The following is a 24,446-nucleotide window of genomic DNA, read 5'->3' as shown; positions in this document are numbered from 1 at the left end:
ATCAATGCAAATAAGCACAGTAATAGCCCAAAGCAAAACTAAAAACCTACCGCCATGAGTTGATTCCAACTCATAGCGACCCTGCCCCATAGGGTTTCCAAGCAGCAACTGGTAGATTTGAACTGCCAACCTTTTGGTTAGCAGCCAAGCTCTTAACCAGCCAACAGCAATTCTGGGATTATGTTTATTTAGCATGGGCACCAGGTCCCCCTTGGCAACCCTATGGGGGCAGTTCTACTCTGTCCTATAGGGTCACTATGAGTCAGAATCAACTCGACAGCAGTGGACTGACATTGAGCGTGGGTTCTGGAACAAGCAACGACTTGAAGTAAATGCCAGCTCTGTCACTTTGATGCCCCCACGCTACATTTCCTGGTCTGGGAGGCAGGCACACAGTACCAACCTCACAGGTCTGTTATAAGGATTGCACAAGAGAACGTACAGTGCCTGGGATGTAGTCGTTCTTCTCTCTGCAAACCTAACGAAGGCTGTACAGCCAGCTAAAATGCTTGCTCAGGCAGTTCCACTGCAGACCCTATTCTCTCTAGAAGAAACTACTGATTAGCTATGCTTGTCTTTGTGGGATTACTGAATTGTAATCTAAGTGAAACAAACTAATAATTCTCTAATTACTATCAACCAGGAAACAGACGTAGCTATCAGTAAAAACTGTCACCTTCCCTGAACCAAACGAAATGTTAACTTTAAGGCTGTTACTTTAAAATAAAAAGCAAATTATAACTTTTTTTCTCTTAAAAGTGAATGTTATAAATTAAGGGCAAGAGATGCGGGAAAATGAAAGGAATACATCTATATAGGCTAGGTTAAAAAGTTAAAACTGTCCACTTCTCTTCCCTCATCTTAATGGTTCTGATGTCTTAGAACAGAAATACAGAAGGATCAAACATCTGCCAGGAAACTGAAGGAAAGTTAGAGGACAGTATCTATAAGGGCTAGGTGGCTATCCGACATCCCTTCCCATTTAGAATTAACCCTGAAATTGGAAAAAAAAAAAAACCCTAAAATAACTCAATGTCTCTTCCACCAACAGCCCAGAACCACACAGCAGTACGAGGAACACACTTAGGGCCTTTCTGCAGATAACGTTACATCTAGTTCCTCAGTCCCAGACACTTCACTGAGAACTTCAAAAAAAATACGTTTCAATTAGTTCAGCTGCTAAAAGGTGACAGACCATTTGATGAAGTGCATCAAACCTATTTTTGATCATTTATTATCGACAGAAATTTCCTTGCCATTGTTGGTATGGCTTACTCTAACAAAATTCTAGTTTGTTAAAAATGGGCCCAAATAGCCCACAAAACTGCTATGTTTTAATTACCAGACTCCGTATATATAATTTGCAACATTTGGCACTATGGTTTTTTCTGACACGTGTATACACATCTTTTTTTATATAATGCTCTTAAGTAATCCTGGTGTTTGTCTCTTCCTAGAATTTAAGCATCATGACAATGGGCACAAGGTGACACTTCTTCATTCATCGCTGTTCTGAAAAGACCAGCAGTTGCCCCAGCACACATGAAGGTATTTCTGACTTTACATAACAGATGTGTGTACACTGATTTTTGAAAAAAGCAAGTTACATTATAAATACAATTGGCAAGCCTTCTAATTAAAGACATCTCACCATGAATCACTGTGTCAAGCAAATAAATTTTACTGTATACTTTGTAGAACTCTATATGTTCCTATTGGACCTGCTTTAAGTTCAAGTAATCCAGAAGTATTGATGTTAAATAAGTTAATAGCAAAATGTGTGTATGTGATTTTTTGTGTGTGTTAGACACTGTTCTAATGTTTTATTTATATTTAATCCTCATTTACTCCTCGAAATAACCCCATTAGCAAGGTACTATTATTGTCTTATTTATGGATGAAAAAATGAAGTTAAGTAATTTGTCCAAGGGAACATGCCCTCTAACAACTACACCCTGAAACTCTCCATCCTTTCAAATGTAGCTGAAAGAACTGACTGGCCAGGAGACCCAGCGTCTGGTCCCAGTTCTGTCTCTGATCAGCAGTAATCAGCTAAGTTTATTCCTGTGTCAAATGAGGGGGCTGAACCAAACAGCAACTCAGGGCTTGCCTAGTTCTAAAATGCTATATAGTTCCGCTATTTTCTATTCTCCCCTATTTACAACTACTGAGAACATTTTTCCGAGAATTTTTACAAAAAAAAGTATAAGTTCAATTTAGGGCATTCCCATTCAGCAAATATTGTGTCAGACTCTGTCCTAAGCATCAAGTCATCTATTTTGCCAAAGTATTTTCAAAGTAAGAATTATGGAGTGATGAGATACTCTACGAGTAGGGCACCCCCAAACCAAAAAAAAAAAAAAAAAACCCTTCTGATTCATAGCGACCCTACAGGACTGAGCAGAACTGCCGCATAGGGTTTCCAAGAAGTGCCTGGGGCATTCAAACTGCCACACTTTTGGTTAGCAGCCATAGTTCTTAACCACTATGGCACCAGGGTTTCCATGGCACCCCCAGTGGGCAGAAATTCTCACTTTACAGGTCAACAGAAACTGTCAGGAGAGATGTCTATTCCTTGAGGGCAGCAGCTATCCTTCATCCTGTTACCGCCAGAGCACCACCTAACTGAGAAAGCACACGAAGTGGCAGCATCTAATTCCAGGTCACAAGAACACACACTGTCAGCTAACACTGCTAAGGCTGCTTCAGTCTACCAAACATCGGCCTGCTGGTGCTACTGTTGAAAAAAACAAAAAAATTAAAGCACTTGAGAGAGTACTGCGAGGTTGGATCCTAAACTAAATGATACTATTCTAGCTACCTCCGCTCCTAGCAAGATGAAGAAAAAAAAAAATTGTCCAAGAAAATGGTGCCCCCCAACTAACCTGGGGTTAATAAACTCTCTGGGCTGTAATGACTTCAAAATGACTATAAAGACAGGTGCATACCTGGTGAATTTGCCACTGAGTCAAAATGACAGTTTGCCAGGACAGCATGTTGGGCTCCCCCTCTGGGTTCCAGCTTCACCACAACATTGGTGATGTTGTCATAATAGCTTGTGAAACCTCCTAAGAAGTCGATGCTAAAGGAGCCTGTAGGCCGTTGTACATCCACTGCAATCTCATGGACGCTGTTGCTTTGATCTTCAATAAGTTTAATCTGCTCCAAAAGATAGCGCACTGTCAGAACTTCATTCTCGGGACTTCCTGTAGTCCTGGGGCCGATGGATGTTATATGTTCAAGATAATTCCTGAAAGTGACCAAAAGAAAGATGGCAAAGGCTTAGCTAGGCTTAAAACTAACATATAGCACAGAGCAACTTTTCCACTGTGCTCTCCCCTCCCTCCAAAAAAGCTTATTTCTCTGACTTCTCACATACACAAAACTAAAAAAAAAAAAAAAAAAACCCATTGCTGATTTGCTGACAAGCTGATTCCAGCTCATGGCAACCCCATGTGTTACAGAGTACAACTGCTCCACAGGGTTTTTCTTGGCTGTAATCATTACAGAAGGAGATGACCAAGTCTTTCTTCCAGTGTACCATGGAACTGTGCCACCCAGAGACCTTCATACATACAAAGGCATTTTATTATCCCAGGCAACGTGTGAAAATCACCTATAAAGTCCCATCCTTTTATTGTGCCTTCCAAGAGTGGATGCCTTCAGAATTTTCTCCATCTACCGTACTCCCAGCTTATCTCAATCCCCAAAGCAAACCATGTATTGGGTAGGTTACTGATTGCACGTATCCCTAGCAGAAGACAATGAACACAAACATTATGTCATGGGGTAAAATATAAAAAAACTTTTTAATTGTAAAGAATGGACCCTGCCCCCACTGTACACACACAAAGCCTAAAAACTTCAATTCAGGCCAAAAAGAACTTTACTCCTAAGGCAAACACTTTCGTGTGTGTGTTTTCGATGTATTCCAAGTGGGAAAAAAAGAGGGGGAGGCTGTGTTCCAGAAAGTCCTTAAGAAAATAAACTTTCAGCACTTTGTATTCAAAGAAAAAGTTTTAAAAATACAGTGGCTATTGAAGAAAACTTTGTTCGCTTATGACTGTAAAAGCTGAGACACTTAAGTAACAACATCTTTGGCTTAATGGCCTTTCCTAACATCCTTAAAGGTCTTTTCTCTTTTTTTCCTAATTAAAAAAAGTCAAACCTTGACACTAATCCAGGGGCCAAGGGCAAACTTCAGGAATCTGGGAACTTCCGAAACTGTGTGCAAATTGTGAGCGGCAGGTCTTTCAGGGAGTTGCCATAGCTTCACATTTCGGTACTGAGACACCCCCCCCCACCCAAAGTTAAAGACCACTGCACTATTCCCTTGCAACAATCTCCAAAAGCGAATTTATAAAAGTCTAGGTATACAAATTTCACTCTCCTTCGATTCATTTGGAAAGCAAGAGGGCCCAGCCACGATAGAAAGTGAAAGTTGCTCCCGAAGATGGGAGGATGCCCGACAACCAGCCACTAGCAAGTAGGGCAGAAGGAACGGAGAAGCAGGCACAACGCACCCCGCCACCCCTAGTCCGCACCACGAGTTTAACGGGGGTCCCCTCAAGCCCCACGTCCAGCAAGTGGAGCTCCGCAGAGATGCGCAGTGCCACCCCACCCCACGTGCGACCGGGTACCCGCCGAGCCCGGGTGCTACCGGGGGAGGGCGCACGCAGCAGGGCGCTGGCCGGGCCGGCGCCGTCCAGGGGCGCGCGGGCGAGCCGGTACCTGGCTTGGCGCGCGTCGAACTCCCCGCGGCTTCCCGCGGGCCCGCGCAGCACCAGCTGCTGCAGCGAGAGCTGCACAAGCGCCCGCAGCGCGAGGAGGTAGAGCACGAGCCCCAGCGCGGCGCGTCCCTCGGACAGCCCGGTCCCCGCGTCGCCGCCGGGGCTCCGCTTCCGCGTCCTCGCGCCGCCGCCGCGCGCGGCCACCATGGGCTCCGGAGCCGGGGCCTCCCTCTCGGGCTGCAGCGCCGCCGCCTCTGCAGGGCCCTCCCGGCGCTCCCCTCCGACACGGTGTCGCCTCACGGCCGCCGACTCCGCACCCCACTCCATGGCCACCAGCCTCCGCCACCGCCGGCCAACCGCCCGGCCCGTGACAGCCCCGGAGCCAGCGGCGGCCGAGCGCCTCCTAGTGAGCGGACGGCGCCTGCAGAGGGCCAAACTTGTTCTGATTGGCCGGCCGCGCGCTGCGCCCAGCCTCCCGGGGCAGAGCGTGAGCGGGCCCGCGGCCGGGCGGGGCGTGCCGGATGGGACGTCCCCCTTAGGGGCTTCCCGGCAGGTGTAAGCGGGGATCTCCTAACGGGAAACGTGCAGCCTGAACAAAGAGAAAAGTGAAAGATCGGTTTTAAAGGAACGCGCAAGTCTCTTACGGTGCAGCAGGCACAAGAACCAGGTAAGGGCCCGACTTCCGTAACAGCCTCTGAAAAAAGTCAGCGCCTGGCTCTTAAAATGAGAAACAGGAGTGTGCAGAGGAGGCCTAGCGGTATGCTTTGAGGACCGTTATCACAAATGACAGTACCCTGCTTGCTGAAAGTGAAGAGGACTTAAAGCACTTCCTGATGAAAATCAAAGACCACAGCCTTCAGTATGGACTACACCTCAACATAAGGAAAGAAAAATCCTCACAACTGGACCAATAAGCAACATCATGACAAACGGAACCAGCAGACAGGAAATCAAACACCGTATTGCATTGGGCGGAGCTGCTGCAAAAGACCTCTTTAAAGTGTTGAAAAGCAAAGATGTCGCTTTGAAGACTAAGGTGCACTGGACCCAAGCCATGGTATTTTCAATTGCCTCATATGCATGTGAAAGCTGGACAGTGAATAAGGAAAACTGAAGAAGAGTTGATGCCCTTGAATTATGGTGTTGGTGAAGAATATTGAATTTACCATGGACTGCCAGAAGGACAAACAAATGTGTCTTGGAAGAAGTACAGCTGGAATGCTCCTTAGAAGTGAGGATGGTGAGACTTTCTCCCAAGTAGTTTGGATGTGTTATCAGGAGGGATCATCCACTGGGGAGGGACATCATGCTTGGTAGAGGGTCAGTGAAAAAGAGGAAGACCCTTAATGAACTAGATTTACTCCGTGGCTCCAACAATAGGCTTAAACATAGCAATGATTGCACGGATGGTACAGGATGAGGCAGAGTTTCATTCTGTTGTACATAGGGTCTGTACATAGGATCGCCTTGAATCTGAAACGACTTAATGAAACCTAACAATAATAACACAACAATCTCATCGAGTCATCAAAACCTTGTGAGGTAACCAATTCTCTTATTGTTTCCATTTTACAGATGATGCAAAAATAACAGCCATTATTTATTAAAGGAGCCCTGGTGGGGTGCCACAATGATTAAAGCCCACGGTTGCTGCGGTGCAGTGAATTACTTACTATGGCCCGTCTAGCCGTGGTCTTTGTGACTCACACACACTGATCGAAGGGGACTATGCAAATAAGGTATATGGAACCTGTGATGGTTGAGGTCATGTGTCAACTTGGCTAGACTATGATTCCCAGTATTGTATGGTTGTCCTCCATTTTATGTATTGTAAATCATAACCTCTATATTTTAAATGGGAACCCTGGTAGCACAGTGGTTAAGAGCTATAGCTGCTAACCAAAAGGTCAGCGATTCGAATCCACCAGGCACTCATTGGAAAACCCTATGAGACAGTTCTACTCTGTCCTACAGGGTCACTGTGAGTTGGAATCAACTCAACAGCAACGGTTATGTGTTAATAAAGCAGCATTGGTGTGGGGCTGTATCTTGAGCCACAGTTACTAAAGTCCCACCCTTCCTTGGGGTGTGGCCTGCATCAAAGGTATGTATTTGTGGGTGCTCTGACAGGGCTCTCTCTCTGCGTCTGGATCCTGTGTCTGGTTCATTGTTTTCTGACCTCCAGTTCTTGGAGCTTGGGCCAGCAGCAGCCTGCCACCTGACCTGCCAATTCTGGGCCTTGCTGGCTTTCGCAGTCCTGTGGGCCAGGGGCCTATTGTCTGACCTGATCCGCCAACTTCCACAGCCTTGTGAGTCAGCAGCCTGTGCTCTGGGTTCATCAGCCCCTGCAGCCGGGGGTTCATGAGAAGCCTATGCCTGACTCACAGATTTGGGACTTACCAGCCTCCACAACCATGTGAGCCATTTCCTAGACACAATTTATGAGTTCTGTGAGGCGTTGAGGGAATTACGGAACCCAAAGACTGGAGGGAGAGTGCTGAGGGGAGAGGGAGTAATTGATGTTAGAGATGATGGAGTGGTACAGCAGCTTGGAAAAGTTAGACACTTGGGACATCTTTAACCTCCGCCTCATAGGAACCACCTTTGTGCTGATCCTTATAAAAGAAATTTTTCACTTAGCTGCTAACCAAAAGATGGGCAGTTCGAACCCACCAGCCGCTCCACAGGAGAAAAATGTGGCAGTCTTCTTCTGTAAAGATTTACAGCTTTGGAAACCCTATGGGGCAGTCCTGCTCTGTCCTGTCGGGTCACTATGAGTCAGAATTGACTCAACGGCAGTGGGATTGGGTTTTTTGGATTAATTATTAAATCCACCAGCTGTCTGCCAGTTTGTCATACTATGATGGCTTTTGTGTTGCTGTGATGCTGGAATACCAGCAGGGTCACCCATGGTGGACAGGTTTCAGGAGAGCTTCCAGACCAAGATAGACTAGAAAGAAAGACCTGGCAATCTACTTCCGAAATTATGGATCACAACAGAATATTGTCTGATATAGTGCAGGAAGATGAGCCCCCTAGGTTGCAAGGCACTCAAAATGTACAGTGGCGGCAGCAATGGATTCAAGTACACCAAAGATGTGAGGATGCCACGGAACCAGGCATCGTTTCGTTCTGCCTTCCATGGGGTTGCCATGAGTCTGAACCAACTTGATGGCAACTAACAACAATTTAGTGAATATCTGCTGTAAGCCATTAGCTGTGCTCAGCACTTTATATATGTTATCTTTTAATTCTCATGAAAATGCTGAGAAGGAAATCTTTTTATTTCCATTTAGTAGCTGAGGACCTTGCAGGTGACAGAGGCAGAATTTAAAGCTAATTCTGTGGGCTCCTACTGCTAGATAGGGCACTTCAGAAAGTCAGAAAAGTCACTCCTACACGAAGCATATAGTCAAACATTTCTTCAGTGAATGAATGGATGAAGATGTAACGAGTTTATGGCAGCAGCATAATTCTAGCTCTGTGAGATCCTTTCTTGTCCGTAATCTCCATGAAGCAGGGACAGTGTCCACCTTGTTTATTCATCACTGTGTACCCAGTGCTTAGCTTGATGTCTAGCCACGGCCATCACCCAATACATATTTATTGAATGAGTGAATGAATATATATTGTTATTTGTAAGAACTTACTAAGTCTTAGTAGTCTCTTCCCAAAATGTTAACCTTTCCACCCTTTTTTGGAAGTGAAGACTTCAGAAATGACTCTTAGGTCCGCTGCGGTGTGGAAAGATGCTAAAGTCTCTAGTTCATAGAAAAAAAAAAAAACCATTGCCGTCGAGTTGACTCCGACTCATAGAGTCCGACTCACAGTGACCCTGTAGGACAGAGTAGAACTGCCCCCATAGAGTTCCCAAGAAGCACCTGATGGATTTGAACTGCCGACTTTTGGGTTAGCAGCCATAGCACTCAACCACTACGCCACCAGCATTTCCTACTTCATAGAGGAAGGGCACGAATGCCTCATGGTCTTCTATGCTTTACTTATTTTATGCTGCCACTAGGTGGGCTAGGTGGGTATCAGAGAACCTGGGAACAAGTTACATACAGCTCTTAGCTGTATGTGAAGCTTTTCTGACAATGTCCCGTGAAGAGGTATAGCATAATAAAAAGAGCCTGGCTGCTGGAGTCAGATCGGAGTTCCTGAATCTGGTATCTTCAATACATATCACATAATCACAGTGACTTTATCTGTGACAATGAAGATAATATCTGCCTTAAAGGACTTACTGGTTATTGCTGTTGGTGATGTTGTTGTGGTGTGCCACCGAGTTGATTTTGAGTCATACAGACCCCATATAACACAGTAGAACTACCCCATAGGATTTTCTTGGCTGTAATCTTTATAAAAGCAGATAGCCAGGTCTTTCTCCCACAGAGCCACTAGTGGATTCAAACCACCAGCCTTTCTGTTAGCAGTCAAGCACTTAACCATTACTCTACCAGGGCTCCTTCTAAAGAGCTTCAGTGAGGATTAATTAGCTAACATATGTGAAAGACCCTAGCACATGAACAAAAAGAAAAATCTATCGCCTTGCTCCTGAGTCAACTCGTGTCAACCCCATGTTACCGAATAAAATTCCTGGTTGTAATCTTTATAGAAGCAGATCTTCTGTAAAGATCTTCTGTAAAGATCTTCTGTAAATCTCCATGGTGCTTCTGGGTGGGTTCGAACCCCCACCTTCCAGTTAGTAGTCTAGCACAAACCATTTGTGGCACCCAGGGACCCTAAAAAACACATAAGCCTTACTAAATACTATTTTCCAGAATTTTTCTTTTCATTCAATCCCTTTCAGATTGAATTAAAAGACATTTCCCTATCATGATTATCATAGAGCCCTAGATAGCAGAAATTATTATAGTTGGGATCTTGGAATAAGTTTTTCTCTGAGCTTGTGTAAATATGGTATTCACATGTGAATAGCTTAAAGCTACCAGTTGGTTATCTGCTCTGTGTCAGATACTGATCAACATGGTGGAAATATGTTGTTGTTGTTAGCTGCCCTTGAGTCAGCCTCTGACTTATGGTGGCCCCATGCACAATAGAACAAAATTCCACGAAGTCCTGCAGCATCCCCATTATCGGTTGCAGATTAACCTATTGTGATCCATAGGGTATTCATTGGCTAATCTTAAGAAATAAATCACCAGGCCTTTTTTCTCAGTCTGTCTTGGTCTGGAAACTGCTGAAATCTATTCAGCGTTATAGCAAAACACGGGTGGTAGCTGTGCATGAGAATGCATCAGCCAGGAATTGAACCTGGGTCTCCTGCATGGTAGGTGAAAATTCTACCACCAAACCATCACTACCCCTGGTGGGAACATAGAGAAGAACAAATCAATGTTTCTGCTTTCATAGAGCTTACATTCAACTGGGGGAGACAATAAACAAATTGTGTGCGTGTGTGTGTATGTATAAAATGTCAGAGTTGAGGGCTATGAAGAAAGATAAAGCAGGAAATTGAGAGTGACAGAAACTGCTGCTTTATGTAGAGTGATGAGGGAAGATCTGTCTGAGGTGACGTTTGAGGTGAACGAAGGGATGAATAGGACCAGGGGAGAGAATGTTTCAGACAGAGGGAGAAGGATAGCAAAGGCCCTGAGCTGGGATGTTCACAAAGTAATATTGAGTACAGCATGTGGCTAGAGCAACTGAGCAACAAGAAGGGTGGTGGAGAATTCAGTCAGAGAAGTGGGCAGGGCCAGCGCCAGGATTGTGGGGTGGGGTGCGTCTTGGCCACAGCAAGGACTTTGGGTTTTAGCGTAGTGGTGCGGTGTGATGGATTGCTCTCGTGTGGCCTTTCCCGCCATGGTCTAGTAACTTTCACCCAAGTGATTGGGTGGGACGGTGCTAATAGAGTGATTGTAGCCCACAAAGGGAATTGGTCAGTTTTGCTATCCCACTGGACTTGAAATGAGCCATCCCAGAGACGGGAAAAAGAGAATTCTACCACCACCAAGGAAGGAGAGCTAAGAGTAGAGTGTGTCCTTTGGACCTGGGATCCCTGTGCTGAGAAGCTCCTGGAACCAAGAGACCGAGAGAGAGAGAGCTGTAACACTGAAGACGACAAGAAACGGTGCCTGGAGAGGCCACCAGAAAACCACTCAGTGGGCTTCATGGCCCACAGAGTGAGAAAGCTGAGTACCTTTGTGCCAAGGCTTGCTGGCGAAGTGGGCATCTGTTGGCAGGGGCTGAAAGTGCTTTGTGGCACTTGCTTGAGCTGGACAGAGGCCAAGGGGCCAGAGAAGCATCCCTGCGAGCGCGGCTGGGAAGAGGCTGTCCTGATGGAAGAACTGTATCCTGAGTGCTCCTGAGCCTGAATTATAACTTATTACTTCCTTAATAAACCCCATAATTGTGAGTACGGTCTGTGAGTTCTCCGTGGCCATTGCAGTGAATTATCGAACCCAGCAGAGCAGTAGAGAGTGCCATGGGAGGGACAGTTGGTGTCAGAATTGGTAAAGATGGTGGAGAGAGGAGGCATATCTGACCTCTGCCTCATAGGAATCAGCCTTGGGCTGTTGATCTTTAGTCTCTTTCCCCCTGGTAAAGTTAAAGGAGGTCAGATACCTTCCCCACGCCATTTTTACAAGCGGGCAGCTGTGGGTGGTTTTGAGCAGTGAAAGGACAAGCTCTAATTTTTGTATTACAAGATCCCTCAGGGTCTAATCCCAGGCAGAGTAGCGCCATGACCACACCTAGATAATATTGGCCCATAAAAGAATTTAATATTGTCTGGCCTTTGAAGTGTTTGAAGTCACTTTTGATCTATAATTTTATTTGTGCAGAAAGTAGACTGCAGTGCATCGAAACACATAACCTTGTTCTTACGTGTCAAATTGGCGATGAGGATGGGATTGGAAGTGAAAAGTGTTGGCTGCCCATCTGGTAAGCCATGAATCACTGTGGTTTGAGACAATTCATCTGGCTAGTCTTGTGTGGTAAACCCTGGTGGCATAGTGGTTAAGAGCTACAACTGCTAACTAAGAGGTTGGCAGTTCAAATCCACCAGGCACTCCTTGGAAGCTGTTTGGGGCAGTTCTACTCTGTCCTATAGGGTCACTATGAGTCAGAACTGACTCGATGGCAACAGGTTTTTAGTCTTGTGTGCCCCTCCACCATGAGAAAATGAGAGCTAGACTGACCAACAGGAAGAGAGATGTCCCATTTCCCTTCTGTTTTGCCATCTTTCCAGTATTTCCTAGTAACGGCCAACGTGAGTAGAAGGTTGGAGAGCTGTCAGTATTCAGGAGACTCACCACTGTTTCTGTCTCCCACACAGGCCACTCCATAACCTGTGTGCCTCTTTTCTTGGCAGAGACGGCAGAGGTCTATCTATGGAAAATAGCGCCTAAGTCAATTCGTTTTGCATTGCTGAATGATCTCTCACATCTGGTGATGGAAACTGCCATGGCCAAGAGAAACTGCTCATTGGTGCCACTGCCCCATCCTCCCCAGGGCATTGGCCATACTTGCAGGGGTGGATTGTCATCTGTAGTGAGCAATTACACACTTTATCGCCACATGAAAGATTCTGCTTCTAGGTATGGTTGGCATCTGTCTCTCTCCCAACCCCACAGCGCCTTCCTACAGAATCAAAGCCTGTTTTCAAATTTGCAATATCACTGACAGGGGCAGATGACCCAGTAAGCAAGGTAAACATGGGCTTACTTGTCCGTATTTACTAATCTGTAACAAATAGATTAGTAAGTAGTGAACTCGGTGTGAAATAGTTCACTACAGGTTAGTAAGTACACACGAGTAAGCCTGTGCTTACCTTGCATATTGGATAATCCACTCCTGCATACCAGCCATACCTTAGATACATCTCTGAGAGACCCTGGTGACAGTTCCCTGGGACTGTGGTGGGCAGAAGGATGCCTTTTACCTGAAGCTACAGTGACATTGAAAGCAAGGGAAGTGCCAAGCCAAGAGGTGAGAAGAGAGTACAAACCAGTTGCAAAAACAAGAAGCAGACGTTAAAGCTGACAGGCAGAGAGAGTTCAAAGGTGAGAAAAGGAAGGACCCTAAGTGCGAAGGAGATGCTGGGTAAATAATGGGAACCAGTGCTGTTGCCTGCAGTGGGGTCTTATGCTGTCATTGGGGTGGAGTGAAGGTGAGCCAGCTGTGTTTAAAGGGACAAGGATAGAGTCATAGCTGGGTTCAGAGGAGATCGTTGTTTGTTTGTTTTTACTTTGTTTTTGTTTCAATCCCTTCAGGTGAAAGCTGGGGCCTCCGGGTACTGGTGGACAATTGGTCTTCCTAACCAGGAAGCTCTGCAATGGAACGTTCTGGGAACTGGTGACAGTGGTCAGCTGCAGGAGCACTTGCAACAGCCCAGGCAGCCTGGGAGCTGGCAGTCGTGGTAGGAAAGGGCATTCTAAGAGGTATGTAGCCCAGACCTGTGAGTCTGCTTTTCCTTTATATCATTCTGTTCCCGTGAGCTGAGCTGTCTTTGGACACTCTTACCAGCCCTTCAAATTCCCCATTGTGACTCCTGCTCTCTAGGTCCCTGTAGTGGGTGGCCACATAAACCAGCTACTATCATGCAACTCCAACTCACTTCAACCTCAAGTATGTCAGGGCAGAACTGTGCTCCATAGGGTTTTCAACGACTGATTTTTCAGAAGGAGACCACCAGGCCTTTCTTCCAAGGTGCCTCTAAGTGGACTTGAGCCCCCAGCCTTTTGGTTATCGGCCAAGCATATTAACTGTTTGCACCACCTGCCACAAAGGAGTTAGGAAACAAGTCCAGCTGCATTGCTTGCTGAATCCATCGTGAAATGTTACCATTTTCCAGGGCCTAAAAAAAAAAAAAAATTAGAAAGGGAATCCTAATTTTGGAAGAATCAGGCTTAAAAGGCCTTTTGGAAACAAATGGAGTTGACAAAATTGACTCTTCTGGGGGAAAATATTGAATTGAAACCTCATACTGTATTATATATTCCCTCCTCCCCAAAAAAAGAAAGAGAAATCAAGTAGAATTCAGTTAAACATAAGCAACTTTTTAACCTGTACAAAAATGAGATAAATACAATTTAATAATTAAGACTCAAAATGGGCAAGGACTTTTTAATCATAAAAGCAGTGGAAGAAATAAAGAGAAAGATCACATATTAACTACACAAAACTGAAAACTTCTATACCTCTATATGGTTAAAAAAAAAAAAAAAAAAAAAACCCACCAAAATAATGAAAAGTCCAATGGCAGACTGGGGACATTATTTTCAACAAATGTAAAAGACAAGAGGAAAATATCCTCTATCTGTACTTTATCTGTTGCTGTCGAATCGGTGCCTACCCATAGAAACCCCATGTGCTTCAGAGTAGAACTGCTCCGTAGGGCACAGAGTAGAAGTGCTCCGTAGGGCACAGAGTTTTCTCGGCTGTGGTTACAGAAGCAGATCACCAGGCCTTTCTTCCACAGCACTGCTAGGTGGATTCGAACCACCAGCCTTTCACTTAGTAGCTGAGGGCAAACCATTTGCACCATCCAGGCACCCCATATATACGTACATGCATTTACATGTGTGCGTGTGTGTGTGTCTATACACACACACATATATATACACCCATTGCCGTCCAGTAGATCCCAACTCATAGTGACCCTATAGGACAGAGTAGAACTGTCCCATAGGGTTTGCAAGGAGTGCCTGGTGGATTTGAACTGCCGACCTCTGGGTTAGCAGCCATAGGAAAAGCAATACCCAATATGAGTGAAGCCTGCACAACTTGACCAAGGTAAATGAAGACACTAAGAAGTACGCAAGAATGAGGAACAATTTCGGTAGATGCTATAACGTACAATTTTACAACAACATTAATAACAAAAAAAATGAGTGTGGTTAGATATGTATGCATATATGTTTATAGGAAGGCGTATGTGAGTACACGCACATGCATGTATAGGTGTATCTGTGTTGTTGTTAGGTGCCATCGAGTCGGTTCCGACTCACAGCGACCCTATATACCACAGAACCAAACACTGCCCAGTCCTGCACCATGCTCACGATCCTTGTTATGCTTGAGCCCGTAGTTGCAGCCACTGTGTCAGTCCATCTCGTTGAAGGTCTTCCTCTTTTCCACCGACCCTCTACTTTGCCAAGCATGATGTCCTTCTCCAGGGACTGAACCCTCCTGACAACATGTCCAAAGTATGTAAGATGCAGTCTTTCCATCCTTGCTTCTGAGGAGCATTCTGGCTGTACTTCCTCCAAGACAGATTTGTTCATTCTTCTGGCAGTCCATGGTACATTCAATATTCTTCACCAACACCACAATTCAAAAGTGTCAGTTCTTCTTCAGTCTTCTGTATTCATTGTCCAGCTTTCACATGCATATGATGCTTTGAAAATACCATGGCTTGGGACAGGGGCACCTTAGTCTTCAAGGTGACATCTTTGTTTTTCAACACTTATGTATCTGTAGGCATATGTATATACATGTTTGTATATGCTACATATATATTCATATACATAATAGGGCAGATACGGGGCACAGTTACAGAGACTTCCTGGACATATCCAAACACCTCTAGGGATTGTTTTACTGGGCTGAAAGGTTTAGGACCATAGTCTCAAGGGACAACTCAGTCAAGTGACATAGCATAGTTCATAATGTTCTACATCCTGGTTTGGTAAGTAGCGCCTGGGTCTTAAAAGATTACAAGTGACCATTAAAGAGACAGCTATTGGTCTCTACTCGTATGGAGCAAAAGAGGATGAAGGAAATCAAAGGCTCAAAGAAGAAACTCACTCACAGGATTACCAGTAATAGCCCACAAGAACCACAGCCTCTTCTAGCCTGAGACCAGAAAAACTAGATGGCGCCCAGCTACCACTACCAACCATTCTGACCAGGGACACAATAGAAGGACCCAGATAGAATGGGATAAAAATGTAGAACAAAATTCAAATTCCTAAAAAAGGTCAAACTCACTGGACCAATAGAGACTAAAGGAATCCCTGAGATTATCGTCCTAAAATACCCTTTGACCCTGGAACTGAAGCCACTCCCAGAGGTCACCTTTCAGTCAGATAATAGATTGGTTTATAAAATAAACAACATCACCCGTGAGCAATGTGCAACCTTAAACAATCAACTATATGAGACCAAACTGTTAAGGTTTACCCACAAGCAAAGATGAGAAGGCATGGAGGGACAGGGAAGCAAAATCAATGGAAACAGAACAAACAAAATGGAAATAATGAGAATGCTGACACATTGTGAAAATTGCAACCAATGTCACTGAACAATGTGTGTAAAAATTGTTAAATGAGAACCTAATGTGCTGTGTAAACTTTCACCTAAAACACAAAAAATATTTCTTAAATATGTGGAAACTACTTCGACACATAAGAATAAGGGAAAGGGCAAATAAATTATAGTTTATCCAGAGTGTGGGACATCATCTAGTACTAATTACGTTTGTTATTAGTCGCCACAGAGTCGGCTCCGACTCACGGAGACCCTGTGTATAACAGAACAAAACGTTGCCCAGTCCTGCACCATCCTCACAATCGTTGCTATATCTGAGTCCATTGTAGCAGCCACTGGGTCAATCCATCTCATTGAGGATTTCCCTCTTTTTTTGCTGACCCTCAGTGGTTAAGAGTTCAGCTGCTAACCAAAAGGTTAGCAATTCGAATCTACCAGCTGCTCCTTGGAAACCCTATGCGGCAGTTCTACTCTGTTCTGTAGGGTCACTAGGAGTCGAAATCAACTTGACAGCAACGGGTTTGGGTTCGGTTCTATGGTACTTGACCAAGGATGATGTCCTTCTGCGACTGCTCCCTCCTGATAACATGTCCGAAGTACATGAGACGAAGTCTTGCCATCCTTTCTCCCAAGGAACATTCTGCCTCTACTGACTCCAAGACTGATTTGTTGAATACATTATCATAATTATGTAATAACCTGGGGAGAATACTCACATTATAAATATTAACAGAAATTGAAAATAGTGATGCAAAATTGACTAGGTAAGAATATAATGAATGAACGTTATGTATGTGGAAGGAAATACATGGAAGCAGTGTTTAGCAGTGGTTATCCAGGGGTGATTTGTATTTCTTTATTCCTTTCTGTATTTTCTCACATTTCTGCCATGAGCTCAGTGTTGCCTCGAGAACCTCAGAGATGTTAGGTCAGCCTCCAGCAGCCCTGTGCCCAGGAAGGGTCTGGCCTGTGCAACACTGTCATTTTAATCCTTAGGAAGGCAGTTTATAAATTCCCACATGGATATCAGAGGAACTCAGTGTCAAAAGGCTAGTCTCTGGTCTGCACTTCTCAGAAACATTTCTAGCCTGAAAAGTTGAGGGTAAAGACTGCACCGTTAATCAATGGTTGAGCCAATTAAAAAAGAGAGAGAATTTTTACTTAAGAATTATCATTCTTTAAATTCATTATTTTGTGACCTGCTCTGAAGAATTGATGCATATACTTTTTTTCTTTGTCATTGTTATCGAAAATATATACAGAACACGCACCAATTCAGCCATTTCTACACGTACCACTCAGTGACGTTTATTACATTCTTCAGGTTGTGTGACCGTTCTCACCCTCCTTTTCTGAATTGCCCCTCCCCCGGTGCATATACTTCTACAAGGCTTTAGATTTTGAATTCTCTTTCTCCCACCACCCCCCCACCCCACCCCCGCCCTCCTTCTAGCACACCTCTTAGACATACTAGAGGAAAAAACCCAGAAACCAGAAAGGCTCTGGGGATTTACTTGAAGGTCGCACACCAAGGGCTTTGTGTTTCTCCACTGAATTGCAGGGACAGGTGAGTCAGGACAGAGGGTGACTCAGCAGTTTGGGGACTGGAGAATGGGAAGCTGACCTGCCTGGATTTGCTTCATGCTGAGGCTTGGTTATCTTGATCTACTAAAATATTAATGAGCGTGGGCACTGCCAGAGTCCTGGCATCAGACACCCATTCTTCCCCAGCCTACTCCAAGTAGCTACCTCTTCCTGCCGCCCAGAACCCTTTTTGCACGCTTGGCCCTGGGCCAGTTTCGTTGTCTACGAGCCGAGTGACCTTCTTCGGGTCCTTGCTCGCGAGCCGAGTGACCTTCTTCGGGTCCTTGCTGGCCCAAACTATCCTCTGCAGCTGCTGCTTTTCCAAGATGCCCCGAGAAAAGAGACCACAATGATTCTTGGACAAAAATGACACATTCCTCTCAGTGTGTTCTGAGGACCACGTAACAGGAGACTCACTGGAGATTTTCTTTAAAAAATCATATTCCTGTGCCCTACCCGACTGCTGAATCAGATCCTCTGGAGTTAGGGCCCCGGAATCTGTGATTCCTGTTGTCATTGTTAGTTCCTGTCTGGTATGCTTGAGTCTATTGTTAGGACCACTGTGTTATTTTGAGTGCCTTCCAACCTAAGGGGCTCATGTTCTAGCACTGTATTGGACTATATTTTATTGTGATCCATAGGGTTTTCATTGGCTAATTTTTAGAAATAGATTGCCAGGCCTTTCTTCCAAGTCTGCCTTAGTCTGGAAGCGCCACTGAAACCTGTCTACCATGGGTAACCCTGCTGGTATTTAAAATACCAATGGCATAGCTTCCAGCATCATAGCATCCAGCACGCAAGCCACCACAGTACAATGAACTGACAGACATAGGCTAAAACCGTGAAGCACTTTAGTCTAGGGTCTTCTGTCTCTGGTGCACATGTCCAATATGGCAGGTAGGTAGACTGAGTGGAGCCTGGGCCAGGTAGCCCTTCCTTTGCCTTCTGAAAGGTCAGGTTGGCACCATCACCTTCTCCCACCCTGCCCATCCTCTCTCCTTCTCCCACCTCCAATAGCCAGAAGAACTGCCAAGGACCTTGCCACACCGTTTATGAAAACCAGGAGTGCAAGATGCAGTATGGTGCAGTGGTTAAGGGTGTGGGCTCCGCACTCAAACTCTTCCAATGTGTGTTGCTCTACCATTAATCAGCTGCATAACCTCAGTGAATCACTGAACCTTGCTGTGCCTTAGTTTCCCCATCTGAGAAGTGGGCATAAAAGGGTCATGATGAGGCCCTATACACAGAAAACACCAGACCAGAGAGACTTGGCACCAGGTAAGTGCTCAAGATGTGTCAGCTGTTGCTACTACCATGTGGTTTGGACTTTGATCAGCATGACATTAGAAGGCTGGGAGATAAACGTGAGAGAACTTGATTTATATTTTCACCTACAGTCCAGTTAAGTTGTTAAGTATTTGTTATTGCCTCACTCTGTCCACCCCTCAAATACACGCATTCACACCCCTGCAGATACATACCCATTGCCAGTCAAGTCAAGTCTGACTCAGGGTGACCCCATGTGTGTCAGTGTACAATTGTGCTCCATGGGGTTCTCAATGGCTGATTTTTCAGAAGTAGATCCCAGGCCTTTCTTCCAACTTGCCCCTGAGTGGACTCGAACCACAAACCTTTCAGTTAGCAACTGAGCATGCTGTTTTGCACCACCAGGGTCTCCAATACCAAGAATAGGTACTCTATTTTTAAAAAAATAATAAAAATTTATTCACCATGTATTATTCACAGTTGACTGCAATAAGTAGAATTTGTAGCTCCAGAGAAAGATGCTAGAACAAGCTTGGAGTTAAGTGGTTTGCTCTCTGTTGCCGTTTCTTTAAATTGTGATGGTAATAATAAAGGCCTTGGATTTCAATAGTGTCTTACTTCCAAGCAGCTCAAAGTTCTATATAATGATTTCTGCTCTCTCTCTTTTTTTTTTTTAATCAATAAACAGATGTGTGGCAGAGATGCTGATTCTTTAGAAAAGGCTAATGGAATAGCTTAATTCCTGGTTCCAGTTTTTAAAGCCGTTTTGCTCCCAGATTCCGTGATGGTTCTAATTTCTAACGTAAAGACCTAGCCAAGTAGCCTAGCCAATAAGGCTAACCTTCGAGGGCCTCCTACAAGGCTGGGAGCCCAAATTAAGAGACTTTAAGACAAAAACCCAAATGACACATGTATTATAAGTACAATCGTGTCAGCAAGGGGTAGCTGTGACTTACTCTGGGGCAACAGAAGAGAACACTTTCAGACCATTTCCTGGTCGGGGCAGATAGAATGGTTAGGTCAGGGAAGGGTGGTAGGGAGTGGTGGGGACCGGTAAACCACAGCCGGGGCCCCACCTAAAACAGTAACAGGCTATAACTTCTCTGTGGAAGTCGGAACTCAGCGTAGCCAGATCTACGTTTCCAAGAAATGACAGACATTCAGACATTTCTGTGAAGCCTTCCGCTTTGTTAACGCTGGAAACTAAAAAGAGGGGACCCTGGTGTGGGCCAAACAAAGCAAGGCTGCAAACTGGATCCCGCTCACAGCTGCTGGTTTGAATCTTCAACGCCCTCACCTTTAATTCCTCAAGGACACACTTGTAAAGATAAAATATTCCCTTGGGAAAGAATCTGGTTATGTGCAGGATTCTTATCGGAGATTTAGGGGAAAGTCTCCGGAGGAAAGTTCAACAGATAGAGCTGGCCAGGCAAGAGGCCACATAGGTGAAAGGTCACTCCTATCCAACATCCCCGCCGCCATCTGCAGCCATCACAGTTCGTTTTGCTTTGAACAAGGGATAGGTAGGAGAAGCCTTTTTGAAATGTTCACTGAGGCAGAGCTGAAGATTTCTAGCTACAACAAAGGTTCTGGCCTAGATTTTTCTCTCTCCCTCCGCCTTCTCCCATACCATAACAAGAAGCAGCATTGAACACACTGGGCTGTGAAACCAAAATGCACAGTCCGGGCCCTGTCCCACCCTGCTACATTCTGGGCCAGGCCTGGGGAGGCACAGCAGTGTTTACTCTTCTTGCGCGTCCAGTGTGGGGGAAGGAAGGGAAGTGCAGAGAGAGAGTGGGTTTAGGCTAAAGCCCACAGCTTAGAAAACAACACTCTTCAACAGGAGGCCAAACCCAGTGGCACGGACTCTTGATTTGAAGTATAAACTTCCGTAAACGAGGAGGGTATTTCCAAGAGCTGAGCCTCAGTGAAACCTACAAATTGATTCTGATTTTAGGGAAAAACCTTTCACCTTAAAATTAGACACCCTCACAAAGCAGAGGCCTAACGGGGGGAGGGGGGAAGAGAAGGGGAACAGGTGGGACAAGTGTCCTGGGTGTCACCTGCATGCCCTGGTCACCGCTTAAGGTGGGGTGCCAATGCGCAGTTTCTATTGGCCGTTATATTTTCCATCGCCAGCTGTGAGAAATCATTCACCAATTTAATACTAATTGCCCTGAGCACTAATATGTGTAGTTAGGCCCTGTCGAAAAGGGCCAAATATTGTATGATTCCCCTTGTATGAAATATCTAGAACAGGCAAGTGTATAGAGACCACAGTTTATTAGTAGTTACCAGGAGCAGGTGGGACAGAGGGGAAAGGGGGACTCCTGCTTAGGGGACACTGAGCTTCTGGTAAAGGGTGCTGGGAACATTGGGGAACAGATGTTGGTGACAGCTGAGCAACATGATAAACAGAACTAATGTCACTGAATTGTAACATGGAGAATATTGAATAGCCAAAAGGTGTGTTGCAGATACATCTGTTGTTGTTAGTGCCATCAAGTGGTTTTCAACTCATAGCAACCCCAAGTGACAGCAGAACGGCCCCATAGGGTTTTCTTGGCTGTAATCTTCACAGGAAGAGCCCTGATGGCATAATAGTTAAACTGCTGATCAAAGGTGGTGCAAAGGTTAAGCTGCAAACCGAAATGTGGGCGGCTCCAACCCACCCCGTGGCTCCATGGGAGAAAGACCTGTCCTCTGGAAGAAACCTGGGCATGCTGCCTGCACCCCCACCCCCCACCAGCCCTACCGCCTTCTTGTTTACATACAGGAGGATTTTTTTTTCTCCCCGACTTATTCAGCCTTGCTGGAAACTGTCTTTTTCCAGTCCACTCTGGTTTTCTGGTTGGGTCATCGCCAGGCCTTCCTTCCAGAGACAGAAGATACAGAGATAAAAATCAACCAACCGCACATTCTTTCCAACCAGCCTACCATAAATCATGACTGCTTTGAACACATCAGCCTTCTGGTTTTCTCCAGGGTGCAAGATGTGTGCTGGCCTCCCTAGTAGGTTAGCTCTGCTTCCTGGGACACACAGGGAAACAGGCCAGCCCTCCATTTTGCCTGTTCTTGGGCTCCTCCTTTGTACCAATGTTGGGCCTTTGAAAACTTACACTTACTGAGCTCAAAACTCAAATTGTGGTGTTTGGTAAGTTTCTCCTTTCATGAGGCAACCCTCATTGTTCTTTACTATCGTTGGTTTGTTTTTTCAAAAATTACTGTTTATTTTTAAACTTTTCATGCCCCTGACCTGTGGCCCAGGGAAGATTTGACAATTATTGGTCAGCTCTTAAAAAGGAAGTTTCTTAAGGTTGGGGGAAGGTGGAGGAAAGAGGAGAGAGAGCAAGAGAGAGAATGACTTGTTCAAATTCCTTCTGATTTATCGTCTCTCTTTCCTCTCTCACAAAAGGAACTCCTGATTCATTATCCGGGCTCTTCCTGCCTCTGAGTTAATCACACCCCACATCTCTCTGCCATCTCTTTGTTGCCTGTGTCTTTTGTTACTCCTGTAAGAGATTCCCAAGGCAGGGGGATGGGGGAGGGGGGAAGAAAAGACTGGAATTGGCCCTCTTTGACTATGCCAAGGAGAAACTATGGGGTCCAGGTCTTACTTGGCCTTTCTTGGAGCAGACAATGGGGTCAGCTCTCACCTCTTAAGGAGAGCACCTTTTGCTGAGAGCTCTTTGGACACTTTTGTGAGGAAATGTCTTGAGTGAACTCCCTGCTAGAGTAAGTGGAGGCTCCAACAAGGGCCTGAAGTAATTAAGAGCTACAGCTGCTAACCAGAAGGTTGGCAGTTCGAATCCACCAGCTGCTCCCTGGAAACCCTATGGGGAAGTTCTGCTATGAGCCAGAATCGACTTGATAGCAATGGGTTAGGTTTTTTTTTTTTAATGGCCTCTTAGGAAAAGCGAGGCCTTATAAAAAAATAAGGGTGCCTGAGTTAGCCTGAGGAGATCTTTTAAGGCTGTAAAGTCATTGGCTAGTGCGGAAGAAGTTCCAGAAGGAGAGAGGCAATTAGTGAACTCTGTTGTTGGGACAGGAAAAAGGAAGAAGCCACTTTGAGTACCAGCTAGGCCTGGATGGGTGGATGCGGTAAATCAACACATCCCAAATTTGGTTGTCTTACAGGGAGGCAGCCAAGAGCAGTACAAGCCCTGCAGTGCCAGGACGGATCTAGGTTCAAATCCTGGCTCTGCCACGAATTTGCTGTGTGACCTCGGGGAAGTCTTTTCTTCCTTCTGAACCTCAGTTTTCTCATCTGTAAAAACAGGGATAATAAAATGTACCTTGACCACTTCACAGGGTTACCCTATGGATTAAATGAAATAAACACGGGGAAGTTCACGTAATGACAACATGTCGGATAGATTCTTCTTGGAGACGTTGCGAAGTTTCACCCACTGTTATGGATTGCATTGTGTCTCCCCAGAATATATGTCAGCTTGGATACGCCATGATTTCCAGTATTGTGTGGTTGTCCTCCATTTTATGATCTGATGTCATTATCCTCCATTTTGTGATGTGTTATAAATCATAGGCTCTGCCTGTGGTTATGGTTCCATTTGGGAGTGACTTGTCTGTTATGTTAATGAGGCAGGATTAAGTTGGGATGTATCTTGAGCCACCACCTTACTAGAGGGTATGATGCAAGTCGCCACCTCTATTCAACTCATGCCCTCACTTGAGTCACACCTTTTATCTTACAAGAGATGAAAGGAGAGAGAAGTAAGCAGAGATGGGACCTACTACCACCAAGAAAGGAGAGCTGGGAGTGGAGCTCTCCTTTGGACCCAGAGTCCCTGTGCTAAGAACCTCCTAAACCCAGAGGGAAGCTTGATGAGGACCTTCCCCCACAGCGGACAGAAAGAGAAAGCTTTCCCCTAGAGCTGGTGCCCTGAATTTGGACTTCTAGCCTCCTAAACTGCAAGAGATTTCTGTTTGTTAAAGCCATCTACTAGTGGTATTTGTTATAGCAGCACTAGAGAACTAAGATACCCACATACGATGATAGCCACATCTAACTACATTTCTCAGAGGACTGAGTGGACACCTACCCCAACAGGTATGGAGAGGAGGAGCTCATATTTATTTGATTGTCCTTCAAAGCCTTTGCAACTGAACGTTCCCAGATCCAGCCTGGCCCATCTCTGAGGGACTTTGCTAACTCTCTGGCTCAACATCAATTACTTGTCTTATCAGCTGATTTGTCTCTGAAAGCCTGAAGGACTTGTTTGTGTTGCTGGAAACTCCCTTTCTCTATTTTGGTTGATCTCACATTTCACTTACACTCTTGGGGAGTATAGTTGATTTTCCTGTTTGACAGGGAACTAACTGGAGGTCCGGAAGCTTCAAATGGACAGGCTGCAGAGATGCACTGCAGATGCCTTCTCCTGGAAACAGTGGGTGACGGACCCACTCCCACCAGATTCATCCGCACAGCACCCATAAACAGGCACCTCAGGACAGGCACCCCTCATCCCCGGGGGATGAGGGGAGGGGAAGAGGGCTCTAGTAAATTGAATTTCGGTTCGGCTCACTGCTTTGTTTTTTCTATTTCTTATATTAAAGGATCTTTCTAAAACACCGATGTCCAGTTTACTACCTTAATTAGGTGAGTATTGT

At 45.3% G+C, this 24,446-nt stretch overlaps 2 protein-coding genes across 10 annotated transcripts in view; one reads left to right on the top strand and one right to left on the bottom strand.

Annotated features, from left to right (window-relative positions):
• ERMP1 (endoplasmic reticulum metallopeptidase 1) overlaps positions 1-5,072 on the bottom strand; it is a 55,871-nt gene extending 50,799 nt beyond the window's left edge. For 2 of the 3 annotated variants that reach the window (XM_010587954.2, XM_064290535.1), the window contains exons 1-2: positions 4,732-5,072; positions 2,949-3,250 (exon numbers count right to left, since the gene is read on the bottom strand). In XM_010587954.2, coding sequence (XP_010586256.2) covers positions 2,949-3,250; positions 4,732-5,057 — 628 coding nt within the window. In that variant the 5' untranslated portion in view covers positions 5,058-5,072. Of the gene's footprint in view, positions 1-2,948; positions 3,251-3,616; positions 4,572-4,731 lie in introns of those variants that run through there. The other variant, XM_023545283.2, reaches the window with a different exon arrangement.
• A 153-nt stretch (positions 5,073-5,225) lies between these two features.
• MLANA (melan-A) overlaps positions 5,226-24,446 on the top strand; it is a 68,429-nt gene continuing 49,208 nt past the window's right edge. The window contains exons 1-4 of one of the 7 annotated variants that reach the window (XM_064290530.1): positions 5,226-6,469; positions 11,537-11,636; positions 12,067-12,292; positions 12,968-13,135. The gene's annotated coding sequence lies outside the window, so the exon portion shown is untranslated. Of the gene's footprint in view, positions 6,470-11,536; positions 11,637-12,066; positions 12,758-12,967; positions 13,136-24,446 lie in introns of all 7 variants that reach the window. The other 6 variants (XM_003407353.3, XM_064290529.1, XM_064290533.1 and 3 more) reach the window with 6 other exon arrangements.

The sequence above is a fragment of the Loxodonta africana genome, chromosome 9 (genome assembly GCF_030014295.1).
Source record: "Loxodonta africana isolate mLoxAfr1 chromosome 9, mLoxAfr1.hap2, whole genome shotgun sequence".
Taxonomy (NCBI): Eukaryota; Metazoa; Chordata; class Mammalia; order Proboscidea; family Elephantidae; genus Loxodonta; species Loxodonta africana.
Note: the sequence above shows the minus strand (reverse complement) of the source record. Positions and strands in the feature narration are given on the sequence as shown.